This window comes from Urtica dioica, chromosome 8, assembly GCF_054948205.1.
Source record: "Urtica dioica subsp. dioica isolate 48M chromosome 8, U.dioica_male_clone48M_v1_H2, whole genome shotgun sequence".
Classification (NCBI taxonomy): domain Eukaryota; kingdom Viridiplantae; phylum Streptophyta; class Magnoliopsida; order Rosales; family Urticaceae; genus Urtica; species Urtica dioica.
Genome location: NC_142763.1, coordinates 259111 through 277047, shown reverse-complemented (window position 1 = coordinate 277047; position 17937 = coordinate 259111). Strand labels below are relative to the sequence as shown.

At 40.9% G+C, this 17937-nt stretch overlaps 5 protein-coding genes across 10 annotated transcripts; 2 read left to right on the top strand and 3 right to left on the bottom strand.

The window, feature by feature from the left end:
* Positions 1–374: 374 nt before the first annotated feature.
* Positions 375–1907, bottom strand: LOC149386875 (uncharacterized). 2 transcript variants are annotated; one of them, XM_089622076.1, is made up of 4 exons: positions 1694–1907; positions 1025–1616; positions 882–948; positions 376–796 (listed from the first exon to the last, which is right to left on the bottom strand). In XM_089622076.1, the coding sequence occupies exons 2-4, from the start codon at positions 1612–1614 to the stop codon at positions 743–745; spliced, it is 711 nt and encodes a 236-aa protein (XP_089478202.1). In that variant the 5' UTR covers positions 1615–1616; positions 1694–1907; the 3' UTR covers positions 376–742. The 2 variants fall into 2 exon arrangements, with proteins under 2 accessions (XP_089478201.1, XP_089478202.1); XM_089622075.1 differs by lacking the exon at positions 1694–1907 and having other exon boundaries at positions 375–796; positions 1025–1647.
* A 1930-nt stretch (positions 1908–3837) lies between these two features.
* Positions 3838–6887, top strand: OVA5 (Lysyl-tRNA synthetase, class II). 3 transcript variants are annotated; one of them, XM_089624522.1, is made up of 13 exons: positions 3838–4146; positions 4229–4438; positions 4512–4623; positions 4702–4810; positions 4890–4947; positions 5029–5205; positions 5305–5397; positions 5517–5621; positions 5701–5904; positions 5995–6089; positions 6159–6249; positions 6321–6470; positions 6542–6887. In XM_089624522.1, the coding sequence occupies exons 1-13, from the start codon at positions 3934–3936 to the stop codon at positions 6632–6634; spliced, it is 1710 nt and encodes a 569-aa protein (XP_089480648.1). In that variant the 5' UTR covers positions 3838–3933; the 3' UTR covers positions 6635–6887. The 3 variants fall into 3 exon arrangements, 2 of the variants coding, with proteins under 2 accessions (XP_089480648.1, XP_089480649.1); XM_089624523.1 differs by having other exon boundaries at positions 3953–4146; positions 4898–4947; positions 6542–6886; XR_016300971.1 differs by lacking the exon at positions 6542–6887 and having other exon boundaries at positions 6167–6249; positions 6321–6456.
* Positions 6888–9227: 2340 nt separating this feature from the next.
* Positions 9228–10399, top strand: LOC149386873 (uncharacterized). The gene is made up of 2 exons (XM_089624085.1): positions 9228–9794; positions 10073–10399. Exons 1-2 carry the CDS (start codon positions 9469–9471, stop codon positions 10137–10139), a joined length of 393 nt encoding a protein of 130 aa, XP_089480211.1. The 5' UTR covers positions 9228–9468; the 3' UTR covers positions 10140–10399.
* A 157-nt stretch (positions 10400–10556) lies between these two features.
* Positions 10557–14137, bottom strand: LOC149386872 (pumilio homolog 12-like). Of its 3 annotated transcripts, none has more exons than XM_089624082.1 (7): positions 14078–14137; positions 11782–12833; positions 11545–11707; positions 11311–11474; positions 10970–11228; positions 10792–10902; positions 10557–10699 (listed from the first exon to the last, which is right to left on the bottom strand). In XM_089624082.1, exons 2-6 carry the CDS (start codon positions 12801–12803, stop codon positions 10795–10797), a joined length of 1716 nt encoding a protein of 571 aa, XP_089480208.1. In that variant the 5' UTR covers positions 12804–12833; positions 14078–14137; the 3' UTR covers positions 10557–10699; positions 10792–10794. The 3 variants fall into 3 exon arrangements, with proteins under 3 accessions (XP_089480208.1, XP_089480209.1, XP_089480207.1); XM_089624083.1 differs by lacking the exon at positions 14078–14137 and adding an exon at positions 14055–14075; XM_089624081.1 differs by lacking the exon at positions 14078–14137 and adding an exon at positions 13464–13946.
* A 745-nt stretch (positions 14138–14882) lies between these two features.
* On the bottom strand, positions 14883–17831 carry LOC149386871 (chaperonin 60 subunit beta 2, chloroplastic). Its single transcript, XM_089623123.1, has 11 exons — positions 17506–17831; positions 17309–17434; positions 17015–17248; positions 16705–16947; positions 16209–16613; positions 16035–16112; positions 15874–15945; positions 15681–15785; positions 15377–15562; positions 15184–15307; positions 14883–15088 (listed from the first exon to the last, which is right to left on the bottom strand). Exons 1-11 carry the CDS (start codon positions 17701–17703, stop codon positions 15075–15077), a joined length of 1785 nt encoding a protein of 594 aa, XP_089479249.1. The 5' UTR covers positions 17704–17831; the 3' UTR covers positions 14883–15074.
* Positions 17832–17937: the final 106 nt, after the last annotated feature.

Genomic DNA, 17937 nt, shown 5'->3' with positions numbered 1-17937 from the left:
GTAAATGTGAAAAATCTAATTAGGTGGTGAAATACCGTTGCCAAGCTATCTGTTACTCTTAAAACAACTCCGACACACACACAAACATCTATGTATCGGCATTCATCGTATAAAGTGATATAAAGAAAATGATTCACGTCACAGACTTTCTCTATATACTCATTTGATCATACATGTATAGGTGAAACAGAAAATCCACATAGTTCTGGTGTTTCGAACACGGCTCGCCGCCTCCACCGACGAGAATTGCCGCATGAATTCCGCGGAATAAGCCGGCTATTTGTAAGTGCCCAGCAACTTTGTTTTGAATGGCGAGATTTTTAGATGTTACTCGATTGCTTGCTTTAAAGAATGTGGACCCCACGTCTTTAAAGAATGGTTTTAGCTTTTGCAATAATCTTAACCGTACAAAGGAAGACTGAAGACATACATGGACATGGTAGAAGAAACAAGGAAGCATTTATCATACAAAAAGTAGCGTTGCCAGTCTATATAGCTATTTATCAGAGTCTGAGCCTTTACAATTGGGTTACATGATACAATATCCAAAACAAAAGTTGCACCTCTATGAGTGTGTACTACTACTAAATACTAGTAAGCAAGCAGTGTTAAGATTACCGAGTGAAAGGGGACATTAATTCTAACTTGATCCTTGAACAAAAGATGAGGATGAGAATTTAGATTCGCAAAATAGTAATGTACAAAACAGACTGCGACCGCTTTATGCAATGGGCAGTCGATGTCAAGGGTTGGCAGTATATTTGGCCATGTTTCTCCACTTATCCTTGAGATCAACCTGGGGATGGGGATGATTATAATATATTAGTAGAAGATGATATGGAAAACAGAATATATATAATGATAATAGGATATAGGCTAACCTCAGTTCTCCCTACAAATCTATCAGGATGCATAGCCAAGATGTTCTTCCAGGAGGAAGATCCAAACCTGAATTGGGAAAGTAAGTAGAATCAATTAATATCTTGCACACACAGAGATGCGTTATATATGTATAGATACATACCTCGCCACAGCGTCCCTGAGAAAGGCCTCTTCCCCTGAAGACCATCTTCTGGTCTTTCTTCTGAGCGACACAAGGTGTCGAGTTTTGCGCTTTCTGTTGGGAGTGTTGTTGAGATGTTCCTTTTTCATCTCATCCTTGAGATAAGCGTGAAGCAGGCGGAGGGCGTGGTTCCTGGTGTTGGAAGCGCAGAGCTCAGCGCAGACACCGCCATTAATGCCGTGTTCGTGTTCGAGCAAGCTCAGCTCCATCTTTTGGCGCCACTTCTTCAGCTCTGCGCTCACCATCTTGCTGCGCTCTCCTTCAACCAACCGTCCGATCCTCTGCCGCCAGATTCGATCCACGCACTTCTCGTGACTCGCGCCCGGAGACCCGCCTCCTCCCAAGAGAATCGCCGCCGTGCATTCCACGGCCACCGCGGAATAAGCAGGCACAATAGACTCCGGCGTGGCGTACCCTGAAAGGCTTTCGACAGTTTCTAGGTCATCCAGAATGGTTTCGCCGACTACACCCTCCGCGATCTTGGTCTCCATCACCCGAAGAGTCTCCATCTTCTTCTTCTTCCACAACTCCGCTCCGTCTTCTTCGCTCATATCTACACACAGACGACAAAACATATTTTATGCTTATGGAAACACACGTGAAAAACCAGACGAGAAACAAACCGCCAACCTCGGTCGTGTCTTGCAGGGAAAAAACTTTTGAAACTCCGAGAAGAAATAAAGTGGTCAAGGATAACTTAAATGAAGAAGAGATATATTGTATTATTTTTGGGGAACCGCGAGAAGAAGATGAAGGGTTGGTTGGTTGGCATGCAGCCACTGATCTTTTCTTTTTTATGGAGATGATGGCAATGATGCGTAGGACAAAACAAATGTTATTATTTTTTTTTATGATGTCAGATTAGAATTGTATTTGTAGTTTGTACTTTGTACCTGTTTATATTTCAGTCAGAGACTCAGAGTTATATATGTATATATATATATATATATATTAATAATATTAAGGTAAACTAAAAATATTAATACTTAATTGAATTTGTCATTCATTAATATTTTTTAGTGTTAAATATTAATAATACTAAGTAAAGAAAAAAAAGTTGAACAATTTGTGCTTTAAAACAATATAAGTGTTAAATCTTAAATGATTATATATATAACATTTTTTTCATATTTTAATTATTGGTATTATTTTTTTTTTTTTTGATAAAGGGTGTGCCATTTTATAAATTAGTCAACCAAATCGGTTGCTATGACATGTTCGATACAAGGCGGACACTCAGAAAGCCAACAAACAGCGGCTTATTACAATCACTATGAATAAAAGTAGGTAAGCTGGCGTTGACCTCGGCAAGGAGAACACGGATATCTGCGACAATAGGTTCTAAGACGAGAGGGGGATCTCTTGCGGTGAGAGCTCGAATCAGGGGTCTGCTGGCGCACTCAACCACATCGATAGTGAGGTTATGGGTTTTGGCGAAGAGAAGGCCTTCTCTCAAAGAGAGTGCGTCTGCGGCAAGAGGGTCAAGGCTTCCCTGTTGATGGCTGCAGAAAGCACCTGAGACGCCGCCCCGATGGTCACGAATGATGCCGCCAAAGCCTGTGACGGAGACGCCAACGGTGGTTGCACTGACGTTCAATTTTAGTTTACCGGCTTGCGGCGGCGACCACTTGGGATAATCGATTAGGAATATGCCCTAAATTATTTTTAGTGTAGCTGTATTGTCTTATATATTATTTGAAAGTGTAAATAATCGATTAGGAATATGCCCTAAATTATTTGAATAAGAAAGTGTAAAAACATAAATAAATAAATAATGCTATGTCGATATATACTACAAGAATTCCCTCTAAGTGAAGTCTCATCAATAAAGCCAATTAATTTAGCCCATATTACAGGTCCATTAATACTTTAAATCAACAAAATCCTATCATCTTTAACACATAATTTGCATAACTTTGTTTGAAAAAAAAAACGCTTTTAGATTTTGCTTTTGAAAATAACTGATTTTTTTAAGCTATGAAAATTTAGCTTTTCCATATTCTTCTATATTTTGCAAAAAACACTTTTCAACTTTTACTAAAAACTATTTTCACCAAACACTTAAAAATTGTTGAGCTTTTAGAAAACCTATAAACATGCAAGTCAAACACAACCATAATCTCACCATCTCTCCCTCTCTTCTCCTGCTATTCCACCACTTTTTACAGACAATTTTTTTTTTTTTATAAAAAATAAAAAGTTCACACGCGAATCTCGTCGGAATATGGAAAGATTTCTACATCTTGACGCTGGGAAGTCACGAGATTCCTCGAGAAGAAACGATAAATAGTGACGAACAGACTGAGTGGCATCGGAAAGAAAAATTGAATTTATCGATTTGCATATGCTCTTTAGAGGCGAGTTTTGGTAAAAAATCACGAATTTTTGGAATTTAAGCATGTGACTGAGCCGAAATCTTCGAACCGAGAACCGTACCGCTTCTCGTCTGGTTTACCACGATTCTTAAGGAAACTGCTAATTTTACATGGAGCCGTGTCGAGACCCCTCATGAACTCGAATTTTGGACGAGAACCTCGAAATTTTAAACCTTAATTTTGAACATGTTTTGAAAGTATTTTTTATTTTGAACAGATTTAGTGTATCATAAAGATGTATTTTTTTAAATTTATTTATTAAATATTACATTGCGTTGTCAAAACAAACACAATAATATAATATTACCATTTCTATAAATGTATTTAAAATATTAAATTTCAAAACTAATCTTACATTCCTAAAAATTTGATTACAATGTGTTACCTCCGACTCCAACCAAACACTAATAGAGCTTATGAGAATCGATAATTTAGAGATTTGTCATTTGTAGATAACACTTGCGATAATCGGTCACGTAAAGGAAAAGGAGAAGAATGGAGGCAGTGAAGGCATGGCCATTGAAGCGGCTCTTCAATTTGAGCATCACGAAGCCTTGTTCGTCGTCGTATCATTCTGTAAGACGGTCTCGTGGATTGATTCGGTGCTGTTCCTCTGCCAATCCGGTCAGTCGCAACCGGCGGTCTTCGTCGGCGTCGGCTTCGAGTTCGAGCAGCACGGAAGCCATCCGCGCTCTTCGGTTGCAAAAGGTTGGTGTTTTCTTTGTTGTTGTGAGATTAGGATTAGGATTAAGATTAGGATTATGATTAGGATTACATTGATTAATGGCAGATAGAGGAGTGGAGGAGCAAGGGCGTGGAGCCGTACGGCTATACATGGGAGCGCAGCCACTGTGCGAAGCAGCTCCAAGAAATCTACGCCACTCTCGACAGCGGAGAGCAAAGGAGCGATGACGTGTCCGTTTCCGGAAGAATCGTGGCTCGCCGCGCCTTTGGCAAGCTTGCTTTCTTCACCCTCAGAGACCATTCCGGAACCATCCAGGTTCGACCCTCCCTCTTTGCCTCTCTTGCCATGCAATTGCAGTGCTCACTCTCTTTGGGTTGGAATAATGCAGCTTTATTGTGAAAAGGGCACACTGGTCAACGATCAGTTTGAGCAGCTCAAGACTCTCGTTGACATCGGCGACATCCTCGGTGCAACTGGAACCATCAAGCGCACTGAGAAAGGCAATACCACCTCTTCTTCTTCTTCTTTCATATTCCATCGTGTCGTATTCACTTGATGTTTGTTTATTCCTTGTTCAGGGGAGCTCTCTGTGTATGTCAACTCTTTTACTGTCCTTACCAAATCTTTACTGCCACTGCCAGACAAATTTCATGGTCTCACCCATCTGGATAAGCGTTATAGGCAGCGGTGAGAACACTCTCTTAAATCACTGAACCTAGAGGTAGATTTGAAATAACAGAGGTTTGCATACTTGTGGTATGTGAAGGTACTTAGATATGATTTCGAACCCCGAGGTAGCTGATGTGTTCCGCAAGAGGGCAAAGGTACTACATTTACATTGTTTTGTTTTGTTTTGTTGCAAAATGAGGCTAGTGAGTGAGTGCTTGTGCATTTTTGGGGATCAGATTGTGTCAGAGTTACGCCGAACGGTCGAGTCGTTTGATTTCCTTGAAGTCGAAACACCAGTTCTGCAGGGAGCAGCTGGTGGAGCAGAAGCAAGGCCATTTGTGACTTATCACAACTCCCTCGGAAGAGATCTTTATCTGAGGATAGCCACTGAGCTTCACTTAAAGAGGATGATCGTAATCATACCTTCTTTCGTTGCTTGAGACCGTCCATTAGTCATCCAATTCTTAAATACTCCTTCAAGCTCAGTGTTAACCCATGTGCCTGAATGACAGGTTGGGGGATTTGAAAAAGTTTACGAGATTGGTCGGATATTCAGAAATGAAGGCATCTCCAATCGTCATAATCCAGAATTCACCACGATAGAGGTACACTTATCCCAAATATTCCCTTCTCTTTAGCAAGTTTGGTATTTCCTGTTGTTCGATAAGCTCAAGGGTAAATGTGAACAACACTCTGATCGCGAGAGTCTTAGTTTGGTGTTTAGATGTATGAAGCGTATTCAGACTACGAAAGCATGATCAACATGGCCGAGGAAATAGTAACTCGCTGCGCACTTGCTGTCCATGGGAAGCTCACAGTTACTTACCAGGTAACGTTGCGACCTCTTCTTTATTGTATAGAGATTCTTTGCAAGATATAGCCGGGTGAGATATTATGTATGTATGTAGGGAGAAGAGATAAAGCTCGAGCGACCATGGAGGAGGGAAACCATGCACAATCTTGTTAAAGAAGCCACTGGAATCGATTTCCATGAATTCGAAAGTAACCTTGAAAGTGCAAAAGAAGTGACTTTGAGGACCTTGGGGAAGCTTGAGAAACAAGAAAAAGCTGCCATTGGGTCATGCCCGTCTGTCGGCCACCTCCTCAATGAGGTTAGTCTATTACTTCCAAATATCCATCCGATGAGTAGAGATACAAAGTTTTGTTTGTTTGAAAACTAGGTGTCATGTAAATGTGAATAGGTTTTTGAGATTGTAGTGGAGTCGACGCTTGTTCAACCTACATTTGTGTTGGATTATCCAATTGAGATATCTCCTCTAGCAAAGCGTCACCGCAGGTATTGAAATCCCCATCTGGAAATGAGAGCACTTTGGGGAAAAATATGAAATGTGTGTATGGATGGCAGTGGTGCAGGGCTAACGGAGCGGTTTGAACTTTTCGTATGCGGTCGTGAGCTGGCCAACGCTTTCTCGGAGTTGACTGATCCGGTGGATCAGGTAACGCAAGCTTTGACAATGATGATTTGAATGAGAGTGTGAATGTGAATGTGAATGTGATGATGTGGCAGAGAGGGCGGTTGGAAGAACAAGCGAGGCAGCACAATGCAAAGAGAGCCGAGGCAGAAGAAGAGAAGGATGAAGATGAGTCGTACGATGTGAGCGTTGACGAAGACTTCCTAACAGCGTTGGAGTATGGAATGCCTCCGGCTTCGGGAATGGTATGCTCTATTTAAACGCATTGATAACTAGCTGACTCTGACTCTGATATGTCGTTGTTGTTGACTTTCAGGGGCTCGGAATCGACAGACTAGTGATGCTCTTAACAGACTCCCCCAGCATCCGAGACGTCATTGCTTTCCCAGTCCCCAGGAATCAAGACTAGTCACTCACAATCACACCATTCAGTTTTGAGAATCAAATTTTGGAGGTTTATTTATTGACTTGCAAATAAATGACCAAAGAGGCTGTGTAGTGACTTCACTTGTGGTTGCTCAATGACTTTGCATTCACAATGAGACTATTGTTTGGAATAGTTGGATATGAATTAGTTGATTTGATTGCCAAGATTGTTTCTGATGATAATGGAAGACAGAGCTGAAAAGTAAAATACACATTCCACATTTTTTAAACATGATATCATATCACATGCCACGGTTTTTCTTTGCCTGGTCCCACCATAAAATACACATGTTCTTCCACCAGCAACAATGTGTCTTGCTCTTTCATTTGGTTTCAACTTTCAATCAAAACTCCCTTGCGTGTGCTCTCTATAATATACTTTGCCTAATCTTTTCTCTCAAGACAAATAAAATTTTGAAAAGTGGACAACTAAAAGTCGAGGCCTTTGAAGCCACCCTTCCTTTTTCCGTTATATTATGTTGTTCAAGCAAAGTAGCTTAAGAAGAGAAGTAGGCATAATTAAGAAAAGGGATTTTGTCCATTAAAGCATTGCAATGTCAAGGAATCCGATAGTTGCTTTTCTTAAACTCTCCCTCACATGCAATGCAACGCAACGCAACTCAACTTCAGAGAAAGTCCTAATTTAGATTTTAAATTTATATATCCTTACTATACATTATAACTAAAAATTATGCAAATAATGTTGACCCTGGTAAAATAATGGTAGACTTAAACAACTTTTCCTATTTCAACTCATTCATAGATTTTATTTTATTTACATATTAAATTTTGTTTCAACAGATATGCTATTCATAACCTTAGGTGTTCTATTTGATTTATGAAAAATAAATCGAATATGATTTTGCATGTAAACCTAAAAATTACAATAGACATAATTTAAGTATCAAAGATTCATTTAAAAATAAGAATAAAAGACAAGTTTAATATTACATTATTTATTATTTATCCGAAAGAAATATTAGTGATGAATCAGACCACTATTAAATTATTGAATGAAAACCATAGATAACCTTTCTTAAAAACGCTAAATGAAAAATTAAAATACTATGAAATTAAGTTTTAGCATCTTTGATCACTTTGATTTTGAATGTATTCTTGTTATTTACTAAAGAAAGTATGAATCTTTAAATACTTTTTAGAAAAGATCATATATAGATACATTTTTCCGTAAACTATTTAATACATAAATCTCATAATGCATTGAAATAACGTTTAAAAAAAAATCATATGACAAGAGGAGCTAACTCAGTTCAGTTGGTAAGCATTCTCATCCCAAAAATGAAGAGAAGAATTAGAGTAGTCACAAAACAATTTGCTCAAAAAAAAAAAAAAACTTTTCATAATTTATACTAAAAATTAATGATAATGCAAAGCACGTGTGCTTTGCACGTGTAACAATTTATAGTATATGTATATGTGTGTGTGTATATATAAACAAAAATATAATGGAAGCTCTTATGGCCGTCCACCACTAACGTTGAAAGATATCCATCCAAATATTGTCAACCATTAAATGCTCAGGTTGCCGCAAATATCTTCGTTGCGTGTTCCAAATTGAAAATAATCTGTTAGCAAAATAGTCAACTGTTAATCGTTGGATTAAAATTATGCTTAAAAATTGAATACAAAATCTCTCATTTCTCTTTCTTAATCTTAACTAATTAAAAAAAGAAAGAAAAGCTTAGGAGATCAATATCCTAAAAATAAGGGCTGATATGCCAGGACATAACAGAAAGCAAGCTATTTTATTTTTTAGCTCTAAAAAAAATAGAAGCCGATGAAATAAAACAAAAAACATTCTTACCGACAGTTTGATTAGATCATCTAATATTTTTAAACGCAAAAAGAAGGCAGATGAAAATATTTGGGACTTTATTTGTGGTGAATTGGAAATGTGTGAATAAAGGTCCACGTAATCCACTTTCTTAAATATCAATGCCATGGAAGATGAAACCCTCACAACACCAACGCTTTATTATTATTATTATTTATTTCTTTATTTATATACTAAACTAATTCCTCAACTAGTCAATCATCTTTCCCCTTCATATATTATATTCAAGATTAACCTTGTAGTTTGTGATCTTTAATGATTAAGAAAAGGAAAGCTCAACTTTCTTAGTATATTGGTGGGGACAGAGAATAAACAATGCATTATATAATTAAAAGATTAAAACTTGAAAGTTGTTAATTGAGCAATTTGACATATATATATATATATATATATATATTTTTTTTTTTTTTAATGAGATTATATAATATACATGCCCGTTTGGAATAAGAGGAAGTAAAAAAAAAATATAAAAACAGTTAAAGATAGATTATCGTGACAGTTAGTTTAGCCTTTCCAAATTAGTTGTCTCTCTCAAGCCTGAAACCTTTCTGTCTCTTCTTCTTCTTCTTCGGACCAAATCTCAAATAATTGCCTGATTATTGGAGATTTGTTTCTGGTTTCGTTTCAATAGCTCCACCTGAGACGAAGAAGAGGGTATGATTGTCATTTCATCATTCCAAAGGCAATTTGTTTTTGTGCCAGGGGTTTTTTTTTCCCCTCTGCTCTTATGCAAAGCATTGATAAGCATATATTTTGTTTTCTGGAAAGTCGTAGGTTCGTTTTAGAGGTACCCATTATTCTTCATCTCCGAATCCACACTTCACACGTTTAAAAATATAAACTTTCTTTCCCCGGGGGGTCAACTATCTTTCATTTGAAAGATTTCAAGTTTGTGAGAAATTGACAGAAAAGTTTGATCGTGTGTATGTGTTTTGACAAAGATATGATTTGGAGTTAAAGTAATGGTTAGTGGAGGTGGTGGAGAGTCGGAGAAGATATTGATGTTTTGCAAAATTCACTGTCCTTTCATTTGCTTTTGTAAACCATCTCCGCATATTTACACAACTCGGCCTTTGAAATTGGACAACCAACTTGTTTCCGTTCCCGATGATGATAAAGACGAGATCTTTGATGATCCACATCAATTTCAATCACAATCACCATCACCGGAGGTTTGCCTTAAAAGCAATCTCAAGAAGCCCAACGCCGGAAAAAATAAGAAGAAGAGGGTCCAATGGATGGACGTCTTAGGAAAGCAACTTGTGGAGATCAGAGAATTTGAATCCTGGTACGCTCTCTCTCTCTCTCTCTCTCTCCAAATATTTAAATTGAATCGCAAATATATTGAGACTTACACTACATGGTGTAGACTAGAGAGAAGCAGGAACATTGTTTTATAGATCTGATATGACAATAATTGAGTGACATTTGAACTATATACCAAGAAAGAAAAAATGACAGAGGATCATCCCAAGGAAGTTAGTGATAGAGACTTGAATGATATGTGGATAAGCAGTTTTGTTTTCTCTTCTTGTTGATGAAAGTTGGTCATGTGTGTTGGAACAGTGAAATGGAAGATGGCAAGTATGGAGCGGAGGAGATGAATACGAGTTGCATCTGTGTCATCTCATGATTGACATGTCGTTTTCACATCCGAGACCAGATTCCATTGCTGCTTTGCAGCCACACTCACGCTCACATTTGAAATGTAGACCAACAAAAGGGTTATGTGTTTTGCTTGCAAATTCCTAGGCTCGGATGAATTGTTCAATCGAGAATCACTTTCTTTAACAACATTTTCTTCTTCTTGAGATCAGAAGGACTCTTACAAACATGTATAATAATTGAGATTAGAGTCATATAGATCATCACATAAATAAACATAACCTTTACTTAGCTGAAATCAGTTGATACAACTACTAGTAATTTTACTAATTCACTCCAAAAACTACAAACCTCAAACTTCACATTCCTCTTCTTTTATTACTTACTACTAGCTATGCAAAAATACCGGACCTATCTACAAACACAGCATCCAGTATTTGGCATCCAGTATTTGGTCTTCGAAGGTCCAGATTCAATGCCAATCATAACATATCGGAACACAAAGAAAGAAAAGTTCAACATCCCGGCTTCTGTATCTACGCTTGAAAAGCTCTACACATTTTACAGGATTCTCTTAAACCATTTAACCTGACCAAGAAAATAGAGGAAGAACAAGTTGGTTACGCGTACCAAAAATGGAATAATATGGTAAGAGTTAATTTATGGGCGCGAGTCCATACGAATTATTTATTGGAGGTGAGGCGGGTGAGAACTTTCTTGCCATACGGACTGGTGCGAAGCACGGAAACATAGGGCTTTATGGCGTCCACAAGCTTAGCGTACACACTTCCCTGCATCAATCACAAAGGCATTGTTAGTTGTTGCTTGCAGACGAAGCAACTGAAGAGAAGGAGCGACCTTTGACTTGTCGAGCGCGGCCTGAGTGACATAGTTTCCAAAAGGGTCCTGCATGATCTGGTCGAGGCGCGGGTTGCGGACGAGCTCGTCGACGATGCGGTTTCGGCGCTCTTCGGTGGCGCATTTCAGGCACCGCTCGACCACGTTGCTGCTGTGCTTCTGCACCGCCAGCTCGCCGAAGCTTCCTTCCAACTTGTCCAGCACCTTGTCCGTCGCCCACGTCAGCTTCAGATCAAACACATATTGCACCACATAGTTCCTGTTCCATCAAACCAACCTCAGCTGAGAGAGAGAGAGAGAGAGAGAGAGAGAGAGAGAGAGAGAGAGAGAGAGAGACGTACCCAAAGGGGTCTTGGGCGAGGAATAGGGCATTTGCAGCAATCTCGCAGATCAGTCGGTTTCTTTGGTCGCCGTCAGCGTGGCCGAGGCATTTCTGAAGCACACAACAGCCGTGGCGGTCTGTCGCAAGCTCAACACAGTTCCTACTCGCCGCTTCAAAAAGGAACTGCATTCACACTCATCTCACTTAGCCACAAATAAAACCATGTGTTAAATAAGGAGGTACGATCTCTCACGTCACAGTATTCGGGCATCAAATGCTGTAAGCACTTTTGAGCGACATGATTTCCGTTCATGTTTTTCATCAAAGCCACCACATTTTGCTTCAGCGACGAAACTACCATCGCAAACTGCTCTTCTGTCTTCAGAGTTTCAATGATCTTTTGTACAGCTCGAGTCCTGCGGTCCAAAGAATTTTTAGACAAGAAGAATGGGTTTATGGGGGCGAGAGAGAGAGAGAGAGAGAGACAAACCCGTGCATGTCACACGAGACTCTGACGAGTTCACCGCGGATTCTGGTGATCAGATGGAGTATACTCATGAGCTGATCCTCATTGCACACTTCAAGCAGCTTCTGGACAAGGTAGTTCCCAAAAGGGTCGGTCATCAGATCCACAATGTGATCAGCGATCTCCGAGAAAATCATGTCCACTTCTTCCCGAGTTCCTTCGGAAAACTTTCTTTGCAAGAAGCGGCAACCGTATTGGTCTCTAGCCATGAGATAAATCCTGCCACTCACTTCATTCAGAGAGTTATATCTAATCAGAGGCAAGGTTTTCAGGTCAGCGCATGTTTCGAAAGTCGGGTCCCACGATCTCGCATTGGACACCACGTTCATCCCGTGCGATCTACCAAAAACCCTCTCCGGGTAGTTTTGTCTTCCCATTCTGTTCCAAGCTAGCGTTTCAGATTGATTCGGAGATTTGGGCATCGCATAGGCATTCCAAAAGGGTTCTTGCTTAAAGTGCTCGTGTTGCCTGGCCGTGTTCAGACTCAGAAACCTGTTGTTGCCACTTTCCATCCGAAGTTGCATCTGGTAAAGCCGTTCCTTGTCCATGTCCATGTCCATGTTCATGTTCCTCCAACCAATCTGATGCTGAACCCGATGTTGCTGCAACATTTGTTGTTGATCGGACATCACGGTCATGTTCGAGACATAAGAGTAGTTCGGAACTTGGCGTCTCACAGAATGGCTGTTTGTGAATCGCGACAAGGTCGGAGCAGCTTCTTGGCCAGCACCGTAGAATCCGTAAGGCACATTGGTCGGAGTTTGGAAAGAGGGAACGGCCATCATCGGCGCATTCACGTCTGAGAAAGTTTGCTTCTTTATTAAGCTCATCTCCGAAAATGCAGATGCGAGGTCTAAGGTTTGATCATCAAACGCTCTCTTCATAACAGATCCACCAAAACTTGGATTCGGGGCAGTCACATTCGGTATCTCGCACAGCAGTTCTTCAAGCTCGTCATACCCTGCTTCATTTCCCCTACCTTCCATTTAGAATGACCACCAATACAAAGTACAACTCTGCGATGAACCAAAAACCATGAGTTAGGATAAAAAAAATAACAGTTAATCTGGTTAACAAAAAAACTTCATTGCAGTGATCGAGAACTGTGAACCGAACCCAGAAATTAATCCAGTTACAGTCATTTGGATCACTGATCACTTAAAAAAACTCATCAACACAGTACAATTTAAAAAAAAAATAATAAAACAATGTAGCTGGTTCCAATAAACAAGTGTGTCAGCTAATACATGAATGTCAACATAAACAAAATAAACATGGAAACAAAAAGCATCGATGGCATCTGAGCAATAATCAAAATCAGTATAATAAAATAAAATATTCCAAAATATAAAGGCGATCAATGCCCAAAAGCCCGGTTTACAGAAACGAAAAACAAATATGGCGATGGTAGGTACGATCGTCAAACAATGTAAATGCCACGTCTTTCCTCGATTTCCACGGCCAAACAAGTGAAAAGAAAGGATCTTTGATAATGGGATCGTGCAAAAACCAATTTCCCAATATATACATATATATATGAAAAAAAAAAAAAATCGATTAGTCGTGTCTAGAAACCAGAGCGACGGTGACATAACCCAATTGACGATCACCAAACACAGAGACAACAATGCGAACGAGACATATACCGAACGAAGAAGAGGCGAGTCAGGAGTCAGCAGCAGAGAAGAGCCATGGATGATCAATCAAAAGCAGAAAAGCTTTTATGTTTTTGAAAAGGGTGTTTTGGGAAAAATAACATATAAGGAAATCAGAGTCAGATGAAGATGATGGTGATGACTAGTGAGGCAGTGAGGCGGCGTGAAGAAGAAGAAGTGGTTTTCAATGGCAACCAATAAAAAAATAAAAACAAAAAAAAAACAGATTTATAAAAGAAAGAGAAAAGAAACAGAACACACCAAACAATCCGCAACACCAAACCACTACTACTCTACTACTCGAAATGAAATGGTCTTTTTGGTTTCTTTACATTTACATGCATGGAAATGGAAAGTTTATATAAATGGCTCTCACATTAAATGCCGTGTATGTATATGTATGTGTATGTGAATACCATAATAATCTCACACATGCACTTTTTCCTTATTATATTAATAATAGTATTAAACGTAGTTAGAAGAAAACTTATGTGGCAAGACACTTGCTTACAAAATGTATATTAAATAAAAAGGATTATTCGCTATGGGATGAAACTATATGATAATCGTATCCCTATTTACATGGCATTTTCATGATGACCTACACGATCTTTCTTTCTCTCTCTCTCTTTTCGATCTGATATTATATTTATGCTAAAACCGAATATATATGAAATAGCCAACGACTTGGCTATTTTCTGTTTTGAACCCACGCAAAATCAGGGGTTTCCTTTATATCGCATCTTTGAAAATAAATGCATTGCGATGGTAATTTATCAGGAGCTGAAGAGGGTTAGCTAAGTCTTTTTGTTGCGTGGCTAATGTCCTATTACTAAGGAACCAGCATTGTTTTTATTTTGTTTTATTTTAGAGAATAATGAGGTTGGCAATATTGTAGGGATAAGCAAGCAGTGAATAAGTATAAGTAGGAAAATAAAATATAAGCGTTTTATTGGAATTGAAGAAGGGTTATGGTTGTGGGACCAGAATAGTGAAATGGAAGTTGGAAAGGGTCCGAATTTGAAGCCGATGGCCAAATTAATCAAGTAATTGGTTATATTATGACTAAACTCATTTATTGCCATTTCTTAGGTTCACCGTTTACCATTTACCATGATGGAATGGAAGGCACTGATTCCCCCATAAGCTTACCACACCACTGCATCTGCATGCGCGATGGCAAAATTAAATGAGAAAAACAAATGGTGGTTGTATTCAATCTCCGTCCAAACGGAAATTTGTTGGTTGCAAGTAATTATTGGATTTGTACCCTTTCGAACCACTGATTTTTTTGTTGAAGAGAGTGACGAGATGACAGTTTGGTTCCACAAAAACACCCCATACTCGCTCACGGTTACTGGTTCATATCACACAAACGAACCAGGTTTTAACTTTTGGTTGGAAGAAGAATAAACTACCAATGTAAATGTTTGGATTTAAAAAACAAGACGCTACAACTTATGCCGGCAATGGAAGATGCTAAACTACACTCTCTCATAACACCAAATTCTTATCCCTTTGCTTTGTATACAAAAATATAAAGCACCACACAAATAGTAAATCATTATTCCTTGCTTGTCTCCCGTCTAACATCCTCATTCATCAGTATCCATACCCTGAAAAACAAAAACGAAAAAAAAATCATGTTAAGCAGCTTAAGAGTGCGTGGTTGATTGGGGATTGAAAGTGCGTCAGCTAGGGTGTTCGTTACCTGAGTTGTCCATGGGGTTGGCGGCGGGGGCGGGTTCGGGCTCTTTGATCTCAACCACCACACAGTCGGACATCAAAAACGTCTTTGCCACGGAAGACGCGTGTTCTAGGCAACACCGCACCACCTGAACCACAGTCATGAAAGATCAAACACATATACACACAACACAAGAGATCTCTTTCAGATGACCTACCTTGGTTGGGTCGATGATTCCGGCTGCCATCAAGTCCTCGTATTTGCCGGTGGCGGCATTGTATCCGTATTTGGGGTTGTCGCTGGACAGAACCTTCTCGCTGACAACGCTTCCGTTCACCCCAGCATTCTTGGCAATCAACTTCAAGGGGTAGCTCAGAGCCCTTTTCACAATATCAGCTCCCACCTGAGAGATAGCGTCAATACCAATACCAATACCAATACCATTACCAACGAACAAACAGTGCATGCATGATTATTCATAAGTATGTGTATATATATATCGATGGATAGAGATTGCTGACCTTTTCCTCGTCGTTGAGGAGAGTGGCTCGGATGGCATCCACCTTTGCTGCCAGCCTCAGCAGCGTGCATCCTCCCCCCACCACTATGCCTTCTTCCACAGCAGCCTGTCCCCATTCCATTCCATTCCATTCAATCAATTCTCATTCCATATCTACACACAAATCAATGGACAGTTTGTTTCAAAGACTCTACCTTTGTTGCATTCAGGGCGTCCTCAACTCTCAACTTCTTCTCCTTGAGCTCTGTCTCAGTTTGTGCTCCAACCTTGCAACCACATCACCAACCATCATCCACTAATTAGTAAGTAGGCTCTCATTCACTCATTCATTCACTCGATCATTCTGTATGCTTACCTGGATCACGGCAACCCCACCTGACAATTTTGCAATTCTCTCGTTCAGTTTCTCCTTCTCGTAGTCTTGCTCTGCAACCTGGAACACATTTAGGAAGAAGCAGTGTGTTGTGAGAGAAAAGAAACACAAACACAAACACAAACACAGTAGAAGAAAGCAAGAAAGCAATGGTACCTCGATGAGGTTTCTAATCTGAGCGACTCTCTTGGTGACGGCGTCCTGGGTGCTTCCATCGCCGACTATGGTGGTGGTGTCCTTGGTGAGCACCACCTTGGAGGCGTGGCCCAGAACCTCCTTCCCTACTTTGTCCAGAGTCAGCCCCACTTCCTCCCTGATCACGGTCCCTCCGGTGAGGATGGCAATGTCGTCCAAGTACTGGCTCTTGCGCTCTCCGAACCCGGGAGCCTTCAAGGCCGCGATCTTCAGAGCCCCTCTCAGCTTGTTCACCACCAGGGTCGCCAGTGCCTCCTGCTCGATGTCCTCTGCCACGATCAAGATCGGGTACCCACCCCTGATCGCATCCTCCAGGATGTTGATCAGGTCCCTCGCGTTTGTCACCTTCTTGTCAACAAGAAGCAGCTACACACAGAGACAGACAGAGAGTGTGTCAGTGTTACAATCAATAAATCAATCAATCAAATACAGTCCAGTGAATGAGTTTATTAGTTACCTTGCAGTTCTCGTACTCGACGGACATCTTCTCGCTGTCGGTGACAAAGTAGGGGGAGATGTAGCCGCGGTCGAACTGCATGCCCTCGACCACGTAAAGGCTGTTCTCAGCGCTCTTGCCCTCCTCCAGAGTCACCACTCCCTTGCGCCCCACGCGGCTCATCGCCTCCGCTATCATGTTCCCCACTTCCGGGTTGTTCCCAGCGCTCACCGCCGCCACGTCAGACAGCTCGCTGTCCTCCACCTGCAACGCACGCATGTGTAAGAAGGGGCACACCAACGCCACGTCATCAACAAGAGAGAAAGAGCACCTCTTTGGACATGAGCTTGAGCTCGGCCACCAAGGCCTTTGTGGTCTTCTCGATGCCGCGAGTGATCAACACCGGGTTGGCTCCGGCGGCAACCACCTTGACTCCCTCCGCAATCAGACCCTGCGCCAGCACCACGGACGTGGTTGTGCCGTCGCCCGCCAGATCGTTGGTCTTTGCCGCGGCTTGCCTCACTAGCTTCGCTCCGATGTTCTCAACCGGGTCCTCCAGCTCAACCTTGAATACAAAAGTAATTAACCACTAATCTCTCCTTGGCTGCTTAGTAAGGCTTCATACCTCCTTGGCGACAGTGACACCGTCGTTGACGATTTTGGGGGACCCGTACTTGCTCTCCAGAACGACGTTCCTGCCTTTGGGGCCCAGAGTCACACCCACTAGATCCGCCAGCTTGTTCACACCGGTCTGAAGAGAGAGAAAGGTTAATTAATCGAGTAGCAACAACAATAGAGCAGAGAAGAGGAAAGGAAAGTGACCTGGAGCTTCTTGATGGCGGAGCCGTCCTTGTTGAAATGCAACTCCTTGGCCATGGCGGATATCCTGGGGCAAGGCGTCTTCTTGAGGACGTTGTGGCGTCTCACGAAAGAGCACGACGAAATCGACGACGATGACGACAGCTTGCTCGGGGCAGCCAGTGACGCCGCGGACGACATGCCGGCGTACGTGGATGCCATTGGAAGAGATTGAACAGTTGCGGCGACCGACGAATTAGGGTTTACTGAAACAGAGGATGGGTTTTGGTTTTGGTTTTGGATGGATAAGAAGTAGTCGATATACCCACTGCACTACCAACGTTTTGTAACTTGTAAGAGAGAGACGATAGAGAGGGTTTAATCGCTTTGTTTAAATATAAATATATGACTCGGACTAAAACCCCCCTCTCTTGAATCTTCTACGCCCACATTTAA

Coding starts and splice junctions, on each gene's coding strand:
- LOC149386875 (XM_089622075.1), bottom strand. CDS start 1,638: ATGTTTTGTCGTCTGTGTGTAGATATGAGCGAAGAAGACGGAGCGGAG. Junction 949..1,024: donor CTCAGGGACGCTGTGGCGAG/GTATGTATCTAT, acceptor TTCCCAATTCAG/GTTTGGATCTTCCTCCTGGA. Junction 797..881: donor GATTTGTAGGGAGAACTGAG/GTTAGCCTATAT, acceptor CCCCATCCCCAG/GTTGATCTCAAGGATAAGTG.
- OVA5 (XM_089624522.1), top strand. CDS start 3,934: ATGGAGGCAGTGAAGGCATGGCCATTGAAGCGGCTCTTCAATTTGAGC. Junction 5,905..5,994: donor TCGGCCACCTCCTCAATGAG/GTTAGTCTATTA, acceptor AAATGTGAATAG/GTTTTTGAGATTGTAGTGGA. Junction 6,250..6,320: donor TGACTGATCCGGTGGATCAG/GTAACGCAAGCT, acceptor ATGATGTGGCAG/AGAGGGCGGTTGGAAGAACA.
- LOC149386873 (XM_089624085.1), top strand. CDS start 9,469: ATGGTTAGTGGAGGTGGTGGAGAGTCGGAGAAGATATTGATGTTTTGC. Junction 9,795..10,072: donor ATCAGAGAATTTGAATCCTG/GTACGCTCTCTC, acceptor GTGTTGGAACAG/TGAAATGGAAGATGGCAAGT.
- LOC149386872 (XM_089624082.1), bottom strand. CDS start 12,803: ATGGAAGGTAGGGGAAATGAAGCAGGGTATGACGAGCTTGAAGAACTG. Junction 11,229..11,310: donor CTCGCCCAAGACCCCTTTGG/GTACGTCTCTCT, acceptor TTGATGGAACAG/GAACTATGTGGTGCAATATG. Junction 10,903..10,969: donor CCGCGCTCGACAAGTCAAAG/GTCGCTCCTTCT, acceptor TGATTGATGCAG/GGAAGTGTGTACGCTAAGCT.
- LOC149386871 (XM_089623123.1), bottom strand. CDS start 17,703: ATGGCATCCACGTACGCCGGCATGTCGTCCGCGGCGTCACTGGCTGCC. Junction 16,113..16,208: donor AGATTAGAAACCTCATCGAG/GTACCATTGCTT, acceptor AATGTGTTCCAG/GTTGCAGAGCAAGACTACGA. Junction 15,946..16,034: donor GTGGGGTTGCCGTGATCCAG/GTAAGCATACAG, acceptor TGTGGTTGCAAG/GTTGGAGCACAAACTGAGAC.